General features: G+C 41.4%; 1 protein-coding gene across 2 annotated transcripts; it reads right to left on the bottom strand.

The window, feature by feature from the left end:
• Positions 1 to 3,687: 3,687 nt before the first annotated feature.
• On the bottom strand, positions 3,688 to 23,012 carry Rtca (RNA 3'-terminal phosphate cyclase). 2 transcript variants are annotated; one of them, XM_048352043.1, is made up of 11 exons: positions 22,896 to 23,012; positions 22,689 to 22,789; positions 21,028 to 21,171; positions 18,653 to 18,776; positions 17,318 to 17,376; positions 15,319 to 15,460; positions 14,871 to 14,995; positions 13,487 to 13,545; positions 9,265 to 9,359; positions 5,803 to 5,907; positions 3,688 to 4,032 (listed from the first exon to the last, which is right to left on the bottom strand). In XM_048352043.1, the coding sequence occupies exons 1-11, from the start codon at positions 22,938 to 22,940 to the stop codon at positions 3,931 to 3,933; spliced, it is 1,101 nt and encodes a 366-aa protein (XP_048208000.1). In that variant the 5' UTR covers positions 22,941 to 23,012; the 3' UTR covers positions 3,688 to 3,930. The 2 variants fall into 2 exon arrangements, with proteins under 2 accessions (XP_048208000.1, XP_048208001.1); XM_048352044.1 differs by lacking the exon at positions 22,896 to 23,012 and having other exon boundaries at positions 21,028 to 21,186.
• Between the last annotated feature and the right edge of the window lie 22 nt (positions 23,013 to 23,034).

Raw genomic sequence — 23,034 nt, 5'->3', positions numbered from 1 at the left:
ACCTCACAAGTAGACAAGCTGGTATTCAAGCTCAGATCTATTTGTCTTCACTGGCTTTGGACATGCTATGAAAGGAACTGGATACCCACATTCATTGTGTCTTGTGGCCTTTCTCATGCAGATAGACAACTGTGCTGTATAACTAGGCTGGTAATGTGAGCTCCTGGGTTGAATCAATGCTAAACAAAGGCAAAAAAAAAAAAAAAAAGATTTGGGGTTGTCTTTCTAGTTCTGTTCTGCAATCTGATGCTACTGACAGCAGAACAGCTTGCACTTGTTTCTTCCTAAATCTTTTTTTTTTTTTTCCAGTCCTATGGCTTGAATTCTGGGTCTCGGCACTGTTCCTGAGTTTCTTTTGCTCAAGGCTAGCGTTCTTTCTCTTGAGCCACAGTGCCACTTGTAGCTCTTTCTGAGTGCTTTAGTAGAGATAAGGATCTCACAGACTTTCCTGCGTGGGCTGGCTTCAAACTATGGTCCTCAGATCTCAGCCTCCTGAGTAGCTAGCACTACAGGTATGAGCCACCAGCGCCCAGCAGGGTCTTTTATTTTTCTATCTCCTGAAGGTGCAGGTTACCCTAGATAACAGAGAAATATCACTGACTAGCTGTAGTACTTTCTAACTAAGTGGCTTAAAAATAATAGATCTTAAATCATGACTAAATCAGTTATCACCACACTTAGAAACTATCTTTGAACACATTTATAATTTACTTTAATATAATTTTCTAAACACATAATTTAAAAAGCTGAAAAGCACACAGGTCCACATATAACCCCAATTAGACACATGCATGCACATGTGTGTATGTGTGTGTAACTCTATTTCATAGCACTTGAACTAGAAACTATACTTTCCAAACACCCTTGCCACCTGGTTTCTGGTTCTGCATTTAAAAACTAGAGAAGAAAGGAAGGAAGGGATTTTCCTGTTTCCAGTTTTTAATCAGGCTTGTTTAGCAGCATGACAAACTGGCTCTGATTTCCTTCAGCACTCATCTTTGCTGTGTTCCAAGGTGGGCAGTAGGAATATCACCTCCACAATGTTCCGTCACCTGTGCCCAGCCATTCCACCTGAACCACGCAAGCACCTGCCATCATGCACCTCCCGTGAGCTTCGGTGTCCCGAGTGTTGGATCACCAGCTAAGAAGTGGTCGTCCTTCCTGAAACCTGCCAGCCCCCAAAAGCCCCTCCTTCAAACTCTTAGGCTCTGTTACCACCCTCTTTACCTTTTATTTCTCCAGCTCTTTCTTGTACTTATTATCTCTAGGAAACTTTTGCTCTTTTAGCCTTTTATCAATGAAATGGCTATCTTCCAGTATAAGATCACCTCTGTTTGCAATATCAACTGCAGCTTGACAGAAGGGAGGAATTGGGAGAGAGTGAGGAACAGAAGACACTGTATGGAAGGAAATGTCCTCACTACCTGATGCGTGCAAGTGCATTCTCTCTGTACGTCACCTCTATAATAACATTTACAAATCCTTTCGAAAGGGGCTGGGAATATGGCCTAGTGACAAGTGTTTGCCTCATACACATGAAGCCCTGGGTTCAATTCCTCAGCACCACATATATAGAAAAGGCCAGAGGTGGCACTGTGGCTCAACTGGCAGAGTGCTAGCCTTGAGCAAAAGAAGACAGGGACAGTGCTCAGGCCCTGAGTCCAAGCCCCAGGACTGGAAAAAAAAAAATCCTTGGGGCTGGGGATATGGCCTAGTGGCAAGAGTGCCTGCCTCGGATACACGAGGCCCTAGGTTCGATTCCCCGGCACCACATACACAGAAAACGGCCAGAAGAGGCGCTGTGGCTCAAGTGGCAGAGTGCTAGCCTTGAGTGGGAAGAAGCCAGGGACAGTGCTCAGGCCCTGAGTCCAAGGCCCAGGACTGGCCAAAAAAAAAAAAATCCTTTAGAAAATCACAAAAATACACATGTGCGCATGCATATCTATGCATGTATATATGCATATGTACACGTGCACGCATATATATATATATATATATATATATATATATATATATATAGTTTTGATCATGGCCTTTGGGACCACTAAAACATTCAGCAGTAAAGAAAAGCCTCCTGAATGGTTTGGTAGAAGATTCATTTGTACATTCTTAGAAACTATTGCCGCTGAATTTTTAGCCCTCAACTCCAATTTCTCTAAATTCTTGTTTTTGTTTTTTGCCAATGCTGGGGCTTAGAACTCAGGGCCTGAGCACTGTCCCTGGCTTCTTTTTGTTCAAGGCTAGCACTCTACCACTTGATCCACAGCGCCCTTCTGGCTTTTTCTATATATGTGGTGCTGAGGAATTGAACCCAGGGCTTCATGTATTCGAGGCAAGCACTCTACCCCTAGGCCATATTCCCAGCCCCCCGTTTCTCTAAATTCTTAAGGACAGGCCAGTTATGTGCTTAACACACATTTTCCAACCACGGGTGAGGTCACCAGAGCTTCCTATGTCAAAACGCTGTCTTCCTAGTGATGGCCTGGGCCACATGGCTGACTTGATATGACCACAGAAGATGACCTACCAGAGTAAGAAATACTGACTTGAAGATCCCCTGGGAGGGAGCTCAGTGGCCAGAGGCCATGGTGAGAATCACCAGCAGAGGGTGCATATGAGGGGGGTCCCCACCAGGTAAGCTACCTGCCGTCCTGCCTGGCCCTCTGTTGATTCTTTCCCATTGCTTCCTCTTTTGGTGTTGTTTGTGCACATACTGGGACCTAACCTGATTAATTATATTACTAATCAATTAAGCATAAAAGTTACATTCTGATGGTTTACAAGTAGGGTATATGCCTACCACGCATGAAGCCTGTGTTTGATTCCTCAGTAACACATGAGCAGAAAAAGCCGGAAGTGGCCCTGAACTGGTAGCCTTGAGCAAAGGCAGCTCAGAGACAATACCCAGTCCCTGAGTTCAGGCCCCAGGACTGTCCAAAGAAAAAAAAAGTTACATTCTGAAATTTTATTTAATGTAAGAAGTAAATTTTTATTGGAATTAAATCTTAACAAGATTGATGCCTTTTTTTTTCCTTCCAAAATTGGATCAAGTATTATGGATGCCTGGTATCTGAAACATCAGGAAGTCAAACTGTAGAACTGGGGCATGGATCAAGAGCAAGAGTGAGGCCCTGAGTTCAAATCCCAATATCACTAAATAAACAAAAACTGAATAAGGGACCTATTGCATACAAGATCAAATCTATATTCCTGACTTACTATATCAAAAAGAAAAACATTAACAGGGATAGTGGTCCACACCTGTAATTCCAGCTCTTCAGGAGGCAGAAAATGGTAGAATCACAGTAGCAGGGTAAACCAGGAGAAAAGGTTAGCAAAACTCTATCAACAAACAAGCCAGAGTTCAGGCTCAGATCTCTTTGTCTTCACTGGCATTGGACATTGCTATGAAAAAAAAGCAACACCCACATCCACTGTGTCTTGTGGCCTTTCTCACGCAGGTAGACAACTGTGCTGCATACCTAGTCTGGTAATGTGGCTCATGCCTATAATCCCAGCTCTGCAAGAGTCCTAGGCAGGAAGATCGTGGTCCAAGGCCTATTTGAAAACTAAAACGCAAAAGGTCTAGAGGTTGGTTCAAATAGTATAGTGTCTGCCTCAGATGCATGAGACCCTGCGTTCAAATCTCAATAATGGTAAAAAAAAAAAAAAAAAAAAACAAAGTCATTTACCTCAGGTACCAAGAAACTTTTATTTCAATATTTAAATACTGAAATCATACATATCCATCAAATCTTATGGCATTGTCCATATCTCAGGAGAGATTCCAAGTAAGATACTGGTAAAGCAAATCTAGAACATCATACTTCATCCTCAAGTCCAGTCGGGCCCTTTAAGAACATGCTTCGAATCTGCTGTATTATAGCAGGTGTGAAACACTTAGTGCAATACATCACTGAAGCAAACACCCTATAGATAGGGATTGGTCATCCCAATTCCTTCACACTCAATAATGTAAGTTTCTTTAGAGGCATCCTCTTCATCTTCTGACTTCTTCACAGTGAATTTGGCCTGAAACCAGAAGAGCATTACAGTATTAGAGAGGAAAGGAGAGGATGGAGAGGCAAACAGCAAACTCACCTGCGGGAAACAGTCTGAGAACTCTGATAACCTGTAAGAATGTACTGCTTCTTCAGGGGTTGTACATTTGGGGTTTGTCAAACAGACATCATACAAGAGCTATGTGCATCACAGACCCTGCAACCGAAATAAACCAAAACCCTGAAATCTCAACTGTTGGTTGAGTGAGATTAGTAAAGCATCTTTTTTCTATTTAAAAAAAAAATTTAGCATCTTTTTTCTAAAAAGGGGTTTGTTTTTTGGCCAGTCCTGGGGCCTGGGCACTGTCCTTGAGCTTCTTTTGCTCAAGGCTAGCACTTGGCCACTTGAGCCACAGTACTACTTCCAGCTTTTTCTGTTTATGTGTTACTGAGGAATCAAACCAGGACTTCATGCATGCTAGGCAAGCACTCTACTGCTACGCCACATTCTCAGCCCCTAAAAAGTTTTTCTAAAATGTGGCTCTGGAACATCCACTTTTATCTGTCAAGTATGAAATCACTGAATCTCATTTTCTCCTGACACTTTAATTCCCTGGATTCACTATTGAAAGGATCTGACGAAGGGAAGGTGGGCGGGGAGGAAGGCCAGCAATGGTGACTAACCTCTTTCACCGTGATTAGGCTAACATTGGAGTTTTCACTTGTTAACTGAAGTCAGCTTTTCAAGTATTTGACTTGCGTCACTGTGTTCTGGAAACATGATCATTTCTAAAGCAAATGTGGTTTATCTCAACAAAGCTGATTTAAAAACAAAACAACTGAGAGGCTGACTGAGTCTGGGGCAAAAAGATGGCAGGTGTGACTAAAATTCTCAGGTACTTATTTGGGAGCCATCAGCAGGGCCTTACTGAATGTAGTGTTTGCAGATCCTGCAATCAGTGTGCATGGCAGGATGCTGACACACGGGTGTCTGCAATTACTGGGAACAATCAGTACTGAATGCTGAGCTGGGGAGCCAGGTTTTGTAGTCAGTTATGTGTATGTGTGTACCTTCCAAATTGCAAACATTATGGAAACGGGAAACACAAAGAAGAGTGAAGGAATTATTTTAAAGTCTCAGCTTCAAGCTGCTTATGAAGCCTTAAAAGACGATCTAACCAAGACTCTGATTTTACAGATGAATTCTCTACACTGGAACACAGAAAGATAAACTCACCCCAAGTCAACTACTTAAAACAGGACCAAGCAAAATATGGTGGCACATACCTGTAATCCTAGCTACCCAGGAGGCTGAGATCTGAGGATCCAAAGCTAGCCCAAGCAGGAAAGTCTAGGAGATTCTTATCTCCCCATCAGCCACCAAAACAGCCAGAAGTAGAGCAGTAGCTCAAGTGATAGAGCAAAAAAGTGGTTGAGCAAAAAAAGCTCAATGACATCACCCAGGCTCTGAGTTCAAGCCCCAGGACCAGTATACAAACACACACAAAGAAAGAATATACCAAAAGCTGTGTACAGTTGCTAGCTACTTTCCTAGCTACTTGGTAAGTAGAGATAAGAAGAAGCCAGCTTAGGCACAAAATTCAAGAGACACCCTCCTGCCCTGCCCCCTACAATCAATCAATAGCTTGGAGTATGGCATGTATCTGTCACCCCAGCTTCACAGGAAGCATAAAAGGAGAACCCAGGGGTAAACACAAGACACTACTTGAAAAATAAGACAAAAATGGTCAGAGTATTTAATACAATGTAACCCAATTGCTCTTTCTAATGGAATACTCACCTTTGCTAGTTGTTCAGCAAAATGGATAGCAGTTTGTGTATGGAGCGTAACTGGTCCTGTTTTTATTCTGGAAATTCCATTGGCTAGTGCCATGAAAATAATTAGCTATAGAAAAAAAGAACAGGCACAAAAATCTCACAAATTTACTAATACTTAAAAGTCAAATTCACTACTGTCTATAATGATAATACATTAGAAGTCAAAAAAACTAAAAAGAAAAAAAAACATTCTCTTTCTTTAGTTTCCAGAAGGACTTGGAAGATGATAGGAAATTTGTGTTACTCAATACCTACGGTGTAAGTCAGAAGTGCTTAGCAGCAATATTCAAGACAGAACTTTAAAAATCAATGCTTAAAAGTAAAATATGGAGCTGGAAGTTGATGTATTAAAAGGACAGGCCATTGCTGCATGCTGGCATATATAATGGGACAAGTTCTTTTTAGTCTTCTAAAATTACATTTCAAAAGGTGAATGAGTAGACTAATACAAATTACTAGGAGTGAGTGTTGAGTAAACTTGGGCAAGAGGCAAGGGACAAGACATAAGTGGTAGAGTGCCAGCCTTGAGCACAAAAGCTCAGAGATAATGCTAGGCCCTGAGTTCAAACCCTCTGATGAGCCAAAAAAAGAAAGAAAGAAAAACTATCCTAAGAAAATATTCAAGAAATCTTAGATTCCTTTCTTCCTTTCTTCTCCCTGCCTCCTTTCTTCTGCCTCCTTTTCCTTCTTTACTGTTTTCTTTTTATCTTAAATAGAAAGGTCCAGAGTTGAAAGCAATGTTGCATTTTAATGAATAGCCTCACACCTAATTCAATCATTAAATTCTTTCTTTTCCCAGGGTCTTAGGCAATTGAGGTAAAAAGAAAAAAAAAAAAAAACTCAATCACTGAGCCACGGACTCATACTCCTAGCCTGAAATATACTTCCTCCCCCCCCCCCCCCCGCCCTTTTCCTTTCCTTTGGTGCTAGTACTAGGGCTTGAACCGAGGGCCTAGGTGCTGTCCCTAAGCTTTTCCTGATCAAGGCTGTCACTCTATCATTTGAGACACATCTCCATTTCTGGATTTTCCTGGATAACTGGAGTTAAGAGTCAGGGACTTTTCTTCCCAGGCTTGCTTTAAACTATAATCCTCAGATCTCAACTTCCTGAGTAGCTAATACCTATTTGTAAAAGCAGACTGCTAGAGAAAGGAAAATACACCAAACTGAAAAAAGGAAAAGTCTTAATTGGCCAAGCATGATGGCACACAACTGTAACCCCAACACTTGGGAGGGAGGCTGAGTTAGGAGGATGGAGAGTTCAAGGCCAGCCTGGGCTATACAGCAAAACTTTTTTCAAATTAAAAAATAAAAAGAGGAGGATGAGGAGAGAAAGAAAGGAGAAAAGGAAAGAAAGAAAGAGAAAAGAATGAGGAAAGGAAAAGGGAAATAGAGAAAAAAGGGAGGGAAAATATGGTAGAGAGAGGAAAGATGCTTATTCAGAAATACTCATCAACACCTGTCGATGTGAGAGTCTTAATTTGGGAAGGGTAAGACATATCCATACTGGTGGCTAAGGGATTATAATGAGTAAGGAATTAGGAGCAAACTCTGAGCAGTGATTAATCCGGGCAGCACACAGATGGTACTTAAGCCATGAGAGTGAAGGAAGGCATTTGAGGGAGTGAAATCAGATAGAGTTATGAGCCTGACCAGAGGACAGGCACAGTGGTGCTCACCTACAATTCCAGCTACTCACGAAGCTGAGATTAGATGATCATGATTTCAGATCAGCCCAGGCAAAAAGTAAAACGACACCCTCTTCCCCCAATCTCTAGCAAATAAAGTTGTACATGGTAGTACATGCCTGTCAAACCACTACATTTCATATTTTAACAAGAGAATCACCATTTAGGCTTGATTTAGTTATCTTCAAGTTCAAAAGAAAACTAAAGGAAAAAGTGATGGGGGCATGGCTAATGTGGCAGAATGCCTCCCTAACCAACACAAGGCCCTGAGTCCCAACCCTGGAAGAGAAGTCAGAAGTCTACTTTGAGAAATATACTTGTTACCAGGAACTTGGAACATATATTGGTGGTGGTTGAGGCCAAGAAGAGGGGAGTAGAAAGAGGAAGGGTAGGTAAATGCAGCCATAATATTCAACATACCTATGTGAAAATGAAACCAGATAACTTGAGGAGATGGGTGGGTTGGGAGAGATGAGGGTGAATGATAGAATGGGTGACATTGATCAAGATGCATCCTACTGAGCCAGCAGTTGCTGGCTGATGCCTATAATCCGAGCTACCCAAGAGGCTGAGATCTGAGGATCATAGTTCAAAGCCAGCCCTGGCAGGAATGTCCATGGCACTCTTATCTCCAATAAAGGACTCAGAAAAAGAAGGAAGTGGAGCTATGGTTCAAGTGGCAGAGTTATTAGCCTTGAACAAAAGAAGCTCAAAGACAGAGCCCAGACCCTGAGTTCAAGTTCCAGACTGGCAAAAAAGAAAAAAAGAAAAAAGATATACCATAAATTCATATGCTAAATTGAAATCCTTTAGTATAACTACTTAAGGAGAAAAAAACAAATGAGAAGAGAAAGGGACAAGGGGAGAGAAGGAGGAAAGAATTAATTAGAATAGCAGTAAAGTGCAGCAATAAAGTTCTTTCATAGCCAGACACCCAGTGGCTCACACCTATAATTCTAGCTACTCAGGAGGCTGTGATCTGAGGATTGTGGTTCGAAACAAGCCTGAGCAGGAAAGTCCATGAGACTCTTATTTCCACTAAATTACACCAAAAAAGCAGAAAGTATTGCTGTGACTCAAGTGGTAGAGCACTAGCCTTGAGCAAAAGCAGCCCAAGGACAATGCCTAGGCTCTGAGTTCAAGCCGCAGGACCAGCACACAAAAAAATTTCCTTCTTGCCTAGCATGCCTATGGTCCTGGATTCATTCAACTTCTAGCACAGAAAAATAAATAAATAAATAAATAAAACAACTAACATATAATGAACTGTGAGAAAGGAAAATAAGGGTATTTCAGAAACCAAGTAAAGTACATCTTTAAATGCTAACGATTTGTCAAGTAAGATGAGGGCTGGAATATGATGAATATAATTCCCTGAAAACTGTAGGAAATGACTGAAATATGGCTTGCTAGTTAGTATGTGAGAGTCAGTGATCAAGATGTACATTTCAAGCCAGGTGTCAGTGGCTCATGCCTGTAATGCTAGCTACTCGGGAGGCTGAGATCTGAGGATTCACAGGTTAAACGCCAGCCCCATCAGGAAAGTTCCCGTGACTCTAAACTCCAATTAAGAAAAAAACCAGAAGTGGAACTATGGCTCAAATTGGTACAGCACTAGCCTTGAGCAAAAAGCTCAGGGATAGTATTTAGGCCCTGAGTTCAAGCCTCATGACCTAAAAAAAAAAAAAAAAAAAGATACACAATTGATATAATTACTAAGTGTTCATTATCATTACCTGATCTTGAAGGTATTCATCCACAGTTCCACCATGTCTAAGATTTGCTAACAGCACCTCAGCAGCTTCAATTCCAACTTTGTCAGCATTCACACCTAAGACAGGAACAATGTAAAAACCCAAAATTACCAAAAAGCTAAAAGTTTGATATGCCCCAGTAGCCCTGATATAACATGTCAGGCTTCTGACTTCATCCAACACAAGTTAGAAAAGATCTGTAGTTGTTATTTTTCTAAAGCTTGACATAGGGGCTTGAACTCAGGGCCTCAAGCTTTCATTTGGCTTTATGTTCAGTTTTTTTGGTCATAGCTGGCACTCTACCACTCCAACCACATTTCCAGTTCTGTATTTTTTTGCTATTTAATTGGACACAGTATCTCAAGGATCTTTCTTCCCAGAGTGGCTTCAAACCTCAATCCAAAGATATCTACTTCCTGAGTATGTAGGATAAAAGGTGTAAGCCACTAGAGCCCAGCTACAGGGAAACAGATTTTATTTTCAAATATACTAGTGATGGAAAATTTGCTTTGTGTCTGTATACAAGTTACCAATTATAATGTCAATTTGTAATTAAGACCCTAATGGTCTTAATATATATACACATATATATCATTAGGGTCTTAATTATATATTAATGTATATTAATTAATATATTATAAATATATTATAATTAATATGTTATAATTAATATATATTAATTAATGTATATACACATATTTCAACTTCAATTTTAAAACTTGTAACTTATGTAAGGTACAATTAGTCTATAGGCAATTATATCAGAATTAAAGAACTTTAAAAGTAAGAATACTGGGCTCTGAATATGGTAAAGTGGCAGAGTGCTTGCCTAGCATGCTCAAGCTCTGGGTTCTAGTCCTCAGCACCACATAAACAGAAAAAGTAGAAGTAGCACTGTGGCTCAAGCTGTACAGTGCTACCCTTGAGCAAAAAGAAGTTCAAGGACTGTGCTCAGCCCCTGAGTTCAAGCCTCAGGACTGGCAAAAAAAAAAAAAAAAAAAAAGAGTGAGGATGCTAAGTATCATTTAAGAAAGAACAGGGCTGAGAATGTGGCTTAAGGGTAGAGTGCTTGCCTAGCATGCATGAAGCCCTGGGCTTGACTCCTCAGTACTACATGAACAGAAAAAGCTGGAAGTGGTACTGTGGCTCAAGTGGTAGAACGCTAGGCTTGAGCAAAAGAAGCTCTGGGACAGTGCTCAGGCCCTAAGTTCAAGCCCCAGAGCTGGCAAAAGGAAAGGATGGGGAGGGAGAGGGGAGAGAAGGTGGGAGAGGGGAGGGGAGGGGAAAAGAGTGGGGAGAGGGGAACGGGGAGAGGGAAGGGGGGAGCGGATGTGTGCTTTTGTGCTCAAGGGGAGCACTGTATCAGATGAGCCACAGCTCCACTTCTAGCCTTTCTGGTGATTAATTGGAGATAAGTCTCATAGACTTTCCAGCCAAGGCTGGCTAAGAACTGTGATTCTCTGAGTCTCTTGAGTAGCTACAATTACAGGCATGAGTCACTGGCTCCCAACAACAAAAATCCTGATCCTCAAAAGGAAATGTCTTGGGGCTGGGAATATGGCCTAGTGGTAAAGTGCTTGCCTAGCATGCATGAAGCCCTGGGTTGACTCCTCAATTCTACATAAACAGAAAAAGCTGGAAATGGTGCTGTGGCTCAAGTCGTAGAGTGCTAGACTTGAGCAAAAAGAAGCCAGGGACAGAGCTCAGGCCCTGAGTCCAAGCCCCAGGACAGGCAAAAAAACAAAACAAAACAAAAGGAAATGTCCTAAGTACTCGGAATGTGGCTAATTTTGTTTCTGCCTCAAATTCTTGCAAATTTACCTGAATATATATATATATATAGCTACATATCTATATGTAGATATCTATCTATATATCATATATATGGTTTCTTACAAACATACACACTGTACAATTTTATCTACTCCCTTCATATCTACATATATATTAACATTTTCCAGAAAATTAAAATGTTCAGAATTTTAACTCTTCCATTACAGCAGTTATTATCAGAATATAAACTCCCTACTTTTAAATCATCAGATGTTTATTACATGACTGAATGGAATAATTTAGGGTGTGCTATAGATCTCAACTTTTAAATTTGTTTTTTGGTGATTTTTTTGCCAGTCCTGGGTCTTGAACTCAGGGCCTAGACACTGTCCCTAAAGCTTCTTTTTGCTCATGGCTAGCACTCTACCACTTAAGTCACAGCACCACTTCTAGCTTTTTGTTTATGTGGTACTGAGGAATCAAACCCAGGGCTTCATGCATGCTAGGCAAGCACTCTACCACTAAGCCACATTCTTAGCCCCTAGCTTTTAATTTTCTTGGTTCTAGGGACTAAACTTAAGGTCTTGCGCATGCCAATGAGTTATCCCTAACCCTACCCCACACTTGAGTAAGCTACTTAGTGTCTTTCAGTTCCACTTTCAGCTAGAGAAGAAAATAACTATGTTGAAAAGTTACTACAGAAAATAAGGTAACATTTATAAGGCACCCATTATTAAGATCACACATAATAGACTATTAATAATATTAGTATTGAATACTGCTGACTCCTTTGCTGATAAAACATAAAGTCACATACTAGAGAACAGTTAAGTTTCTTTTCTTTTCAGGTTTGAGACTCAGTACCTGATGCTTCTGCTCAATGGCCAGTGCTCTACCAACTGAGCCACACCTCCATCCCTTTGAGATTAGGCTAGGTTCTATAACCACCCCACCCTCTACTGATCAGAGCACAGTCAGGTGCTAAGTTACATAGTACAATATAAACCACACACCCAACACAAGCTCAGAGAAGTAGAGAAGTAAAAAATCCACACCACGAAACTGTTTCCTGCACAAAAATATCTAGTGTTGTAAAATTACCTCATTAACATCTCTGCTCTTATCTTTCTGTGACCCCCAATCAGCACTTTAAACAGGTTTCCTATTCCTGAAAATATTTAGTGATTTAATCATAGCACTTGGGAGACTGAGGCAGGAAGATCACAAGCTTGAGGTCAGCCTAAGCTACACAGTAAAACACTGTCTCAAAAAAAAACCCAAAAAATCAAAATCAACCTTTTCCCATTGGCACCATAAAACCTAGTACAGAGAAGAATCATTAGTGCCTGTAAATTGTGATAGAACAGCATAATCTGGTGATCTCAAGGGATTTTTCTCAGACCACCTGTCAATCATAAGGTAAAAAGGAACATGCACAGCAGATAGTGGTGGAGGGTAGCTCCTTAACCACGTGTGCACTTGGCCTTACCTAGAGGGCACAAACTACTTTACCTCCCCTTCCTTGATGCAATGTACTGGAATATAAATGGAATCAACTATGCAACACGCTAAAAATGCTTAATCTCAATCTAATCATGGGACAATCAGACAAATCTAAGTAATGGAAAATTCCATTTAAAAAAGGCCTGGACTTTTCAAAATGTCCAAGGAAGAAATGGAAAAAAAAAGGGGGGGGAGGGGGGAAGCATTTTGTATGAAAAGATGAAACAGCCATGACAGCTAAATGCTATGTGCTTAAAAAGAAATATATATATACCTAAAACCCATATGTATTGATCTTAACAAGGATAGACTTGTTAGGTCCAAGTATGTCTGGTATGCCAGTCTCTAGCAGAAAAATTCTCCTGGTGTAAAAATGCGGGGCTGGGGATATGGCCTAGTGGCAAGAGTGCTTGCCTAGCATGCATAAAGCCCTCGGTTCGATTCCCCAGCACCACATATACAGAAAACGGCCAGAAGTGGCGCTGTGGCTCAAGTGGCAGAGTGCTAGCCTTGAGCAAAAAGAAGCCAGGGACAGTGCTCAGGCCCTGAGTTCAAGGCCCAGGACTGGCCAAAAAAAAAAAAATTTAAAAAATGCCACAGTCACTACATTGTTTGGACAGGCATGCTGCAGCACTCAGGAGCGAGGCATGTGTCTGCAACCTAACAATGAACCAGCTCGGGACACATAGAACATATGTCCACTGCACAGGACAGGAATATGGATGTCTAGGTGAACGAGTCACATGATTTTTCCATAGGTTTGAACACTTTCAAAGTAGGAAATTGGGAAAAAAGATATGAAATTCAAAACACAGTTAATTTTATCCTTCTAAATATGTCCTCTATCATTCTCGATAATATTCTACTCCTGACAGCTAATGCTCCTTCAGGAATATCAGGGACTATTATCGATTCCCTTTATCCATACCTCGTTTGCCAAGTGCTGATCCAGCAAACAAACAGCCAGAGGATGTCTCAGCAATAATGCTATATAGAGAAAGGAAGCATTACTATTCATGTTATACATCCCTTATATAAAAGTGTAGTGTCTACATATAAGCTATGCATCTCATCTCTTACACTTTAATTCATCTATAGATTACTTATATCTAATAAAATGTAGATAACTAAATAGTTATTATATTACCCAAAGAATGATAATTTCATTCATGCTTAGTACAGATACAGTGTTTTTGTCAAATATTTTTGATCAATAGTTGTTTGAATCCATAGATAGAGAACCCAATAGTGATGGAGAGCTTACAAAAGTAATGAGGATCTAGCCAGCCATGGAGGCTTATGCCTGTAATCCTAGGTCCTTAGGAGGCTGAAGATCATGGTTCAAAGTCAGCCCAAGCAGGAAAAATCTCTTATCTCCAACTAACTACCGAAAAAAGCCAAAAGTGGAGCTATTGCTCAAGTGGTAGAGTATCAGCCTTAAGCACAAAAAGCTCAGGGAGTATGCTGGGTGCTGGTGGCTCAGGCCTGTGAATCCTACCTACTCAGGAGGCTGAGATCTGAGAATTGTAGTTTGAAGCCATCCAGAGCCAAAAAGTCCCCCTGAGATTCCTTAACTCCAACTTACCACTCAAAAACCAAAAGTGGAGCTATGACTCAGGTGGTAGAGCTCTAACCTTGAACAAAAGACAAAAGAGCTCAGGGACAGTGCCCAGGCCCTAAATTCAAGCCCCAAGGGCTGACTTTAAAAAAAAAAAAAAAAGAAAAAGAAAATCTCAGACTGTGCCTAGTCCCTTAGTTCAAGCCCCAGGACTGGCACCAAAAACAAAACAAACAAACAAACAAAGAAGGCAATGAAGATATTATAACATGGAAAGCAAACCATCTTTTTTTTTTTTTTTTGGCCAGTCCTGGGCCTTGAACTCAGGGTCTGAACACTGTCCCTGGCTTCTTTTTGCTCAAGGCTAGCACTCTGCCACTTGAGCCACAGCGCCACTTCTGGCCGTTTTCTGTATATGTGGTGCTGGGGAATCGAGCCCAGGGCCTCATGTATACAAGGCAAGCACTCCTGCCACTAGGCCATATCCCCAGCCAGCAAACCATCTTTTTAAAAAATCCAGAATAATCTTTTTTTTTGGCACTGAAATCTTGTTATGTAGTATGGGCTGTATTACAGGATTACTGGAATGTATCACCCCAGGCCCAGCCAGAATAATCATCTTAATTAATAATGTTTCAGGGAAATAAAAATATACCCTCTTCAAATCCTAAATTGATCAAGAACACCCTAAATCTTTAAACAGAAAAGTTACTTCAGGTCTTCCAACTATGTCTAAGAAAGGTCTATTTCTCACATTAGTCCACTGCCATTGCCAAATGCTTGATCCCTGGGCTCCTGAACAGGCTGGATGTTAACATACAGATCTCTGATCTCCTTTCTGATGCATCTCACAGCCGCTGCTGCCATATCTTTTGCTACCTATTTTGGCAAAGGAAAAAAGAAATATTTGGACAATTGTTTTTAAGCTTTCAAAGTCACATAAAATAGTTAACTTTTATATGCATTATTAAATTATTTAATTTTCAAGACTAGAGAGAGGATTACATGTTAGGAAAAATTTTATGAAAAGGTATATAAAAAAATAAGTTATCTCTAGCATTTGCCTATATGTGCCAAAGTCCTGAGTTCAAGCCCCAGTACTGTGGCAAAAAAAAACACAAAAAACAAAAAAAAAAACACCCTTTCAATAGTTTCTAAACTTAGATGACAAAATACTGACCAAGAACATTCAGACAACTTACTTTAAATGGCAGGACACCTGCAACAAATGCTCTCCCATAGATCTTTGTCACAGAACCACGATCAGTCAAATTTATTGGGTTTAACTGTTTAACTGGAGACATCTGCATGAGCACTTCACCACCTCCTTTTGGGTAATAGCCCCTGTGGAGAGTGTAACACCCAATAAACTGACCACACAACCAAAGTGAATTCAAACATGACATCAAAAATAGCATGGCTGATACCCAAGATATAATTCATGGAAAGTCCTAAGTTGTATTTTAGGTCTTTGCTGTCCTATATGGTGACACCAAGTTACATATGACTATTCAAATTAAATAAGGTATTTGGCTGGGAGTACAGCTCACTGGAAGAGTATATACTTGGCATGTGTGAGGCCCTGGGCTCTATCCCCAACAACAACAACAAATTTTAAAATTAAAAGAAACTAAGAATTTTTTTTTAAAAGGCAATCAGCTTCTCAAATACATAAAGCTTATGTTAAGTGCTCAAGACTTACATTTGGGCCAGGGGCTAGTGGCTTACATCTGTAATCCTAGCTACTCAGGAGCTGAGATCTATAGGATCTCAGTTCAAAGTCAGCCCAGGCAGAGAAATCCGTGAGATTTTATCTCCAAAATAACCAGGAAAAAAAAAAAAAAAAAGCCAGACTGGAAGGATGGGTCAAGTGGCTGCACAAGCAAGATTAAGTGTCAAACTCTGAGTTCAAACCTAGTACTACCAAAAAAGAAAAAGAAAAAAAAGTGATATCTGGCCAGTGACTGTCCAACAAGACACCACAAAAAGGAAATGTACTCTTCAGTGTGGAAAGTTCTATTGTGCTATTTTACAACAGAAGTTCTTTGACAGCTAGATCTGTTTTGTTGTTGTTGTTGTTGTTGTTTTGGGGGGGGGCCAGTCCTGGGGCTTGGACTCAGGGCCTGAGCACTGTCCCTGGCTTCTTCTTGCTCAAGGCTAGCACTCTGCCACTTGAGCCACAGCGCCACTTCTGGCCATTTTCTGTATATTTGGTGCTGGGGAATCGAACCCAGGGCCTCATGTCTATGAGGCAGGCACTCTTGCCACTAGGCCATATCCCCAGCTCCGCTAGATCTGTTTTGTTTCTATTTTCCAGGGCCTGAAACAATGACCTGTGCTCAAATAAATATCTGATGAACACTAAGTAGCTGAACACTAATCAAATTCTAACTCCATAAATTAGTGTCATTAATTCTATCACAAATGCTAAGAACTGAAGTGCTCTTATCCACAAAGAATTCTCCATCTGGTAGAGATGGCTCCAAACACCATCTGCTAGAAGAGAAGGAAGGCTGTAAGGAAGTATTACAATAGCAGCTCAGATGTGCATTCCAACTGAGACACACTCTTGGACAATCCAAACAAGAAATTATCATTTTCATTAAAAAAAATAACCAGGATTTACAATATTTAAGAGGGAAGGGGAAGAATAACATGAATAAAGGAAGTCCAAAGCATTTAAGGGACAGTGAAAACCATGCAGATGAAAGGAGCTGAGGGGAGGAGATGATGTCCGAGAAGGTAATGGGAGCAAAGTGAAGAGCATTTACATGCGAAACCAAGAAATTTAAAGGTGTTACTAGGGGCAGCCTCTGAGAATAATAACCTGGATGCTTGACATGTAGTTGAGGAAAATAACTGACTACATTGTGGAAGAAAATCTCTTTTAAGGCCTCCATAGTGCTAAGCCTGGCTGTGTGCATAGCATTATTATTTAGTCTATGCAGGAGCATGGATCACACCAGATGTGAAGCTGCCCTAGGTAGAAATTCCTTCATAATATTTCTACCAGGAAACAGATGAACATCACACGGAGCTGCTTTTAACATCCCATAGCCCTACAGCTTGAACAAAGTACAATTATTTTCTACAAGGAATCGAATATCAAGTATAATGTAGGTATGTATACTAGGTCTAGTTTTCCATTTCTTTTTTTAGCACATGTAATATATCAGAAGAGCTAGGAAATGAGTAACTTACCTCATTTTAATGTCACAATTAAATTTAAAACCAAATTTTTCAACAATTGGCTTGAAGACCTAAAAAAAAGAAAATCAGATGTTACTGTAGTCACTAATATTCACTGACTGAACAACAAGTATAACAGTTAAATCAAAAATGCTCTGCACCAAGCTAGTGATTAGATAATACAGGTAAACACTGTCATCAAAATATGTATGCTAGCTCATTTTCTCAAGTAAAAACAACAAAAACCTGGTATGTTACTAAAGGTAAACTTTAGAAGTAATTCCACCAGTGGCTCAACATTTAGAATCCTTGCTACTCAGATAAGATCTGGAGGACTGATGTTCAAAACCAGCCTGAGCTTTAAAAAAGTCAGACTGCATTTCCAAAAAAGCTAGGCTAGAGGCATAACTCAAGTGGTATAGCACCATCCATGAACAAGCAAGTACAGGCACAGAAAAAGTTTCAGATTTTAGAATATTGTGCATTTCAGATTAAGAAAAATATGCAGCCAGGCAGTGAGGGCTCATGCCTGCAATCCTAGGTACTCTAGAGGCAGAGATTTGAGGATCACAGTTCAAAGCCAGCCACAGCAGGAAAGTCCATAAGACCTTTTTCTCCAATTAACTGCCAGAAAACCAAAGTGAAGCTGTGGCTCAAAGTGGTAGAATGCTAGCCTTGAGTGAAAGAGTTCAGGGACAGCACCTAGGCCCTCAGTTCAAGCACCAAGACTGACAAAGAAAGAGAGAGAGAGAGAGAGAGGAAGGAAGGAAGGAAGGAAGGAAGGAAGGAAGGAAGGAAGGAAGGAAGGAAGGCAGGCAAGCAGGCACACTTTTCAAGCTAGTACTGAGTTTTGTCACTGTAAGAAATGTTGAGCTTCCTTCCCAATTCTAATGTTTAGACTTTTTGGCTAAATAACAATTAATTAAGAATTGATTTGCCAGGCACCAGTGGCTCATGACACTCACGCTACTCAGGAGGCAGAGTTCATGGTTTAAAGCCAGCCCAGGCAGGAAGGTTTGTAAGACTCTTATTTCCAATAAACTATTCTAAAAAGCTGAAAGTGGCACTGTGGTTCAAGTGGTAGAGGGCTAGCTTTGAACACAGAGAAGCTTAGGGACAGAGTGCAAGTTCAAGCCTCAGGAATGGCAAAAACCAAAATAAAATAATTTATTTAATTTATATCATTGCACTTTAGGTTTTAAAAATTCACCATGGACACCACTTCAATATATAACACAAAACTTAAATATAATTCCCTACTCTCTTAGATAACATGAATCCATACCCAGGAATACACACAAAGTACTTAATACATATTGGAACAGAGACTGGAGACTCAGCCCTCACCATCATGGTATAATCAATCTGGGGGGCCATTTCAGCATTAGTTCCGCCTTTCAAACGAAGTTCTGATGGAGAAGCAGCAAATAGAACACAGGGCATTGAAACCTGCATCAAGAGGCACACACTCCTGAGGAGAAGGCAGAACAGGCTTAGCTGAACTGTCTTTTCAGTCTCAAAAAGTTCTATTATTTATTACAAAGCAGTTGAAGCATAGACAATTGAGAAGTTAAAACAAAACACCTCAGGACTGGGAATATGGCCTAGTGGTAGAGTGCTTGCCTTGTATACATGAAGCCCTGGGTTCAATTCCTCAGCACCACATATATAGAAAAAAGCCAGAAGTGGTGCTGTGGCTCAAGTGGTAGAGTGCTAGCCTTGAGCAAAAAGAAGCCAGGGACACTGCTTAGGTAGGACCAGAGTTCAAGCCCTAGGACTGGCAAAAAAAGTTAAAAAAAATCAAAACACTTCAGTGTCTGATGGATAAAATTCAGAATCTTAAAAGTATTTAATTATAGGAAGAATTATCTTTACGTGGTACACAAATCTCTCTAGGAGAATAGCTGGGTGACAGAATGCTTGCACAACAGCCTCAAGGCCCTGATCTGGTACCCAGCACAGGAAAAAACAAATAAAAGCAATCATGGCAACAGGTTTAGAGCACCATTTTTTATTTTGCCAAATTTCCTAGTAAATAGACAGAATTTGGGTAAAAGTTAACAATAGACTCAATCAGCCAACTAGCTCAGAAAAAGTAACTATAACTTTATTTCTCTCTCCACATTTTTTTTTTCCCCGTCCTGGGGCTTGGGACTCAGGACCTGAGCACTGTCCCTGGCTTCTTTTTGCTCAAGGCTAACACTCTACCACTTGAGCCACAGCACCACTTCTGGCTTTTTCTATATATGTGGTGCTGAGGACTCGAACCCAGGGATTGATACATACGAGGCAAGCACTCTACCAGTAGGTTTTATTCCCAGCCCCCATCTCTCTCCACATTTTTGTTAGTGAAAGCAGGCATCATTAGAAAAGGATAAAAAAAAATGCCAGGCACTGGTGACTCACACCTGTAATCCTAGCTACTCAGAAGGCTCAGATCTGAAGATCACAGTTCAAAGCCAGCCTAAGCAGGAAAGTCTGAGACTCTTATCTCCAATTAACTACTAGAAAACTGGAAGTGGAGCTATGGTTCAAGTAGTAGAACACTAACCTTGAATACAAAAAGCTCAGGGAGAGATAGCACCTAGGCCTCGAGTACAACCCCCAGGATTGACACCCCAGAAAAGAGACTCAACTAAACTGTTAAATATCATTTTCTTGGGAAAAAAATATCCCTCAACATCATAAGCAGGTGCTTTGCCAATGAGCACCCAATTCCTATTTTCCATGAGAATTTTTTAAATCAAGATTATAATCCAGGGGCTGGGAATATGGCCTACTGGCAAGAGTGCTTGCCTCATATACATGAAGCCCTGGTTTCAATTCCTCAGCCCCAGAAGTGGCGCTGTGGCTCAAGTGGCAGAGTGCTAGCCTTGAACAAAAAGAAGCCAGGGACAGTGCCCAGGCTCTGAGTCCAAGCCCCAGGACTGGAAAAAAAAAAAAGTTTAAAAAGATTATAGTCAAAACATTTATAAATTGGACTGCACAAGTATCTATTAAAAGGAAATAAAGTGCTAGTTGGTGCTCATTGACATTCTCCCTCACTGTGATCTATTGAAAGTCAGCCCTTGACACAAGGGGGAAAAAAAAGAAAAGGAAATAAAGGGCTAGACTGGGGTGAGGCAGACCTCACTGGAAGAATACCTGACTTGATCCTCAGCTTTACTAAAAGAATAAAAATAAAAGACTTTAAAAAGACCTAGACTAAAACAAGTAGATTATGATTCATAGTCAGCTGAATGTCACAATACAATAACTACAGAACATACAAAATCAAGCAAATTTGAGGTATTCAATTTTTAAATAATAAAAAGTAAAGAAACAATACCACTTCATACTACACACAAAACAACATTCCAGAGGTATACCAAGGTATAATGGCACATGTCTGTAATCCCAGCACTCAGGGAACTAAAGAAAAAGGGTCTCAAGTTGGAAGCCAAGGATCTCAAGTTGGAGGCCAGTGTGGACTATACATTGAGATCATGTGTCAATGAAACATTCCAGAGATAGTAATGGCTATAAGTGAACAACCAGGTACCTAAAATTTTATTATACCTATTGTCTTTAACTTTAAAAGATGTTTTAGCTACATGGTGAGAGTAAGGAAAAGGAAGCCCAGAGAGGTTCAGTAACGTATCTAGTAAGTGAAAGAATCTAGCTTTGAAGTCGGGTCTAACTCTGAAAAATCTATACTCACATTCCACATAAGTGATACATACCCTGCTGTCTTGGTGTCTGCTGTGTGGATTCCCCCTTTGATCTTCTCTGGTGTGAAGGATATTTCTGTTGAGCCGATTTCTGCCCCCTCCAGCTGTCCATCACACAAATCCCGAACCATTTCCAGTCCAGATAAATGTTGAGGCCTTCAGGTCATAATACTGCATCAAAACGTGTGCATTCAGACTGCCTTCTCCCCATATTTTATAACACATTTATAAAACTGTCAAAACAGCAAGGCCTAACAAGCTTCATGGGGGTTTTTAATGTACCTAGACTAACTACTAATAGGTAGCATTTTTTTTTTTTACGTTTCCTTCAGGATCAGTTGTTTTTGCTATAAATACACACATTGATGAACTGCTGAAAACTGTACGGGTTCAAAGGAAGAATACTAGTAAAACTACCTAAGAGCCACCAGTCTCCCTCATTCACTGAACTCTCTGTTTGGCCTAAATTGTGTTCCCTAGAAATTGTGTGCTGAGCTCCCAAACCACAGTGCATCAGAGTGGGATTGCTAGAAATCGGACTTAATTTGAAGGGTGGTTCATAGAGGGTAGGGCCTAATATAAGTTAATTAATGCCCTTATAAAAAGAGATTAGGGTACGCAGAGAAACATGATTAACAGAATCCACAAAGAAACCACTCTGCAAAAGGGCAACAAAAGGAATTCCATCTCGAAGGCATGGGACAGATCTCTCCTTTATGGCCCAGGAAAAACAACCCTGCCAGCACCTTGACTTTGGACTCTCAGCCTCCAAAACTAAAAAAAAAAAAAAAAAAAAAAAAGGAAAGCAATCCTAAACCAGGCACTGGTGGCTCATGCCTGTAACTCAGGAGGCTAAGATTTGATGGTCACCATTCAAAGCCAGCCTGGGCAGGAAAGTCCATGAGACTCTAATCTCCAATTAAAAATCCAGAAATGGAGCTGTAACTCAACTGGCAGAGCACCAGCCTTGAGTGAAAAGGCTAAGACATTGCCCAGGCCAAGTTCAAGAACCAATCCTGGCACACACAAAACCAAACAAACATAACACTAAAGAATACACACAAAGGGTCCGGTTGGTCTCTCTTCTAACAGGTGCATATACATCTGAAAATGCAGCTAGTGGCACACCCTGTCACGTGTCAATGTACTTCCCTCCCTACAACAGATAAATCTGGATGTACTCATATCTTCTTGGAGAGCGGAATGAATAAGCCTGAAGAACACTTCCTGGGATCCTCGCTTGGAATCCTTACCTATTGTGGGATTCCAAAATACGCAGCACAGACTGCAGAGGTTTTAAAGTGGAGTTTCCTCCGGCCGTAGAGGCAGTTCTGCCCAGATCTAGCTTACCTTCGAATACGAGGAATGCCCAATGGAGCGGAGAAACCTTTGTAAAAGACAGATTCTTGGGCAAACAATGCAACTGCAACTCGAGCGAGTCTATTTCTGTGTCTACTCTTTGAGGCTTCCGAGGCCGCACAATCAGGCCATTCGCCAGGAAAGGGAACCCGTGGTCCACCACTCCCCTGAACGGGGCCCTCAGTTCCCCTCCAGGGTCCCACTGCTCCGACGCCTTCTCCGGGTGCGGCGGCCAGCCCCTAGCTCCCACCCCTAGGCCCCCAGTCCTGCGGTCGGGCCTCGCCATCCCCACTCCCCAGAGCGGCGCTCGTTACCTCAGGCCGGGCGTGCTGCGGCCCGCGCGGATCTTCTGCACCCGCAGAGGGAGGCCCAGCAGACAGCTCAGAGCTGTGGAGACCCTGAGGATCTGGCCGCCCTGCCAAGGGCGGGGTGCGGAGAGAAGGGGCGTGAGACTCCCGGTCAGGTGAGACCCCCACCCGACTCCCGCGGGGCACAGCCCGGGCCTCCAGGCGCGCACTCACCCCTTCCATGATCCCGCCGTCCACCGCCACCCGCTGCCCCGCCATGGGGGACACCCTGGGACCCGGCCCGCAGTGACCGCGCCTCCACCCAGGCAGGAGAAAGAGGAGCCGCCCGCTGAGCTTCCACAGCTCGGGAACC

This window comes from Perognathus longimembris, chromosome 7 (assembly GCF_023159225.1).
Source record: "Perognathus longimembris pacificus isolate PPM17 chromosome 7, ASM2315922v1, whole genome shotgun sequence".
In the NCBI taxonomy this organism is placed as follows: domain Eukaryota; kingdom Metazoa; phylum Chordata; class Mammalia; order Rodentia; family Heteromyidae; genus Perognathus; species Perognathus longimembris.
The sequence above is the reverse complement of the archived record's forward strand: the minus strand, read 5'-3'. Positions and strand labels throughout refer to the sequence as shown.

Bases quoted from the DNA above. Each gene is read 5' to 3' on its own strand.
- Rtca (XM_048352043.1), bottom strand. From the start codon at position 22,940: ATGGCGGGGCAGCGGGTGGCGGTGGACGGCGGGATCATGGAAGGG. The intron at 14,996-15,318 runs GTAAGTTGTCTG...TTGCCAAAATAG, and splicing joins CAGGTGTCCTGCCATTTAAA to GTAGCAAAAGATATGGCAGC. The intron at 5,908-9,264 runs GTAATGATAATG...TTTTTTCTATAG, and splicing joins ATGAATACCTTCAAGATCAG to CTAATTATTTTCATGGCACT.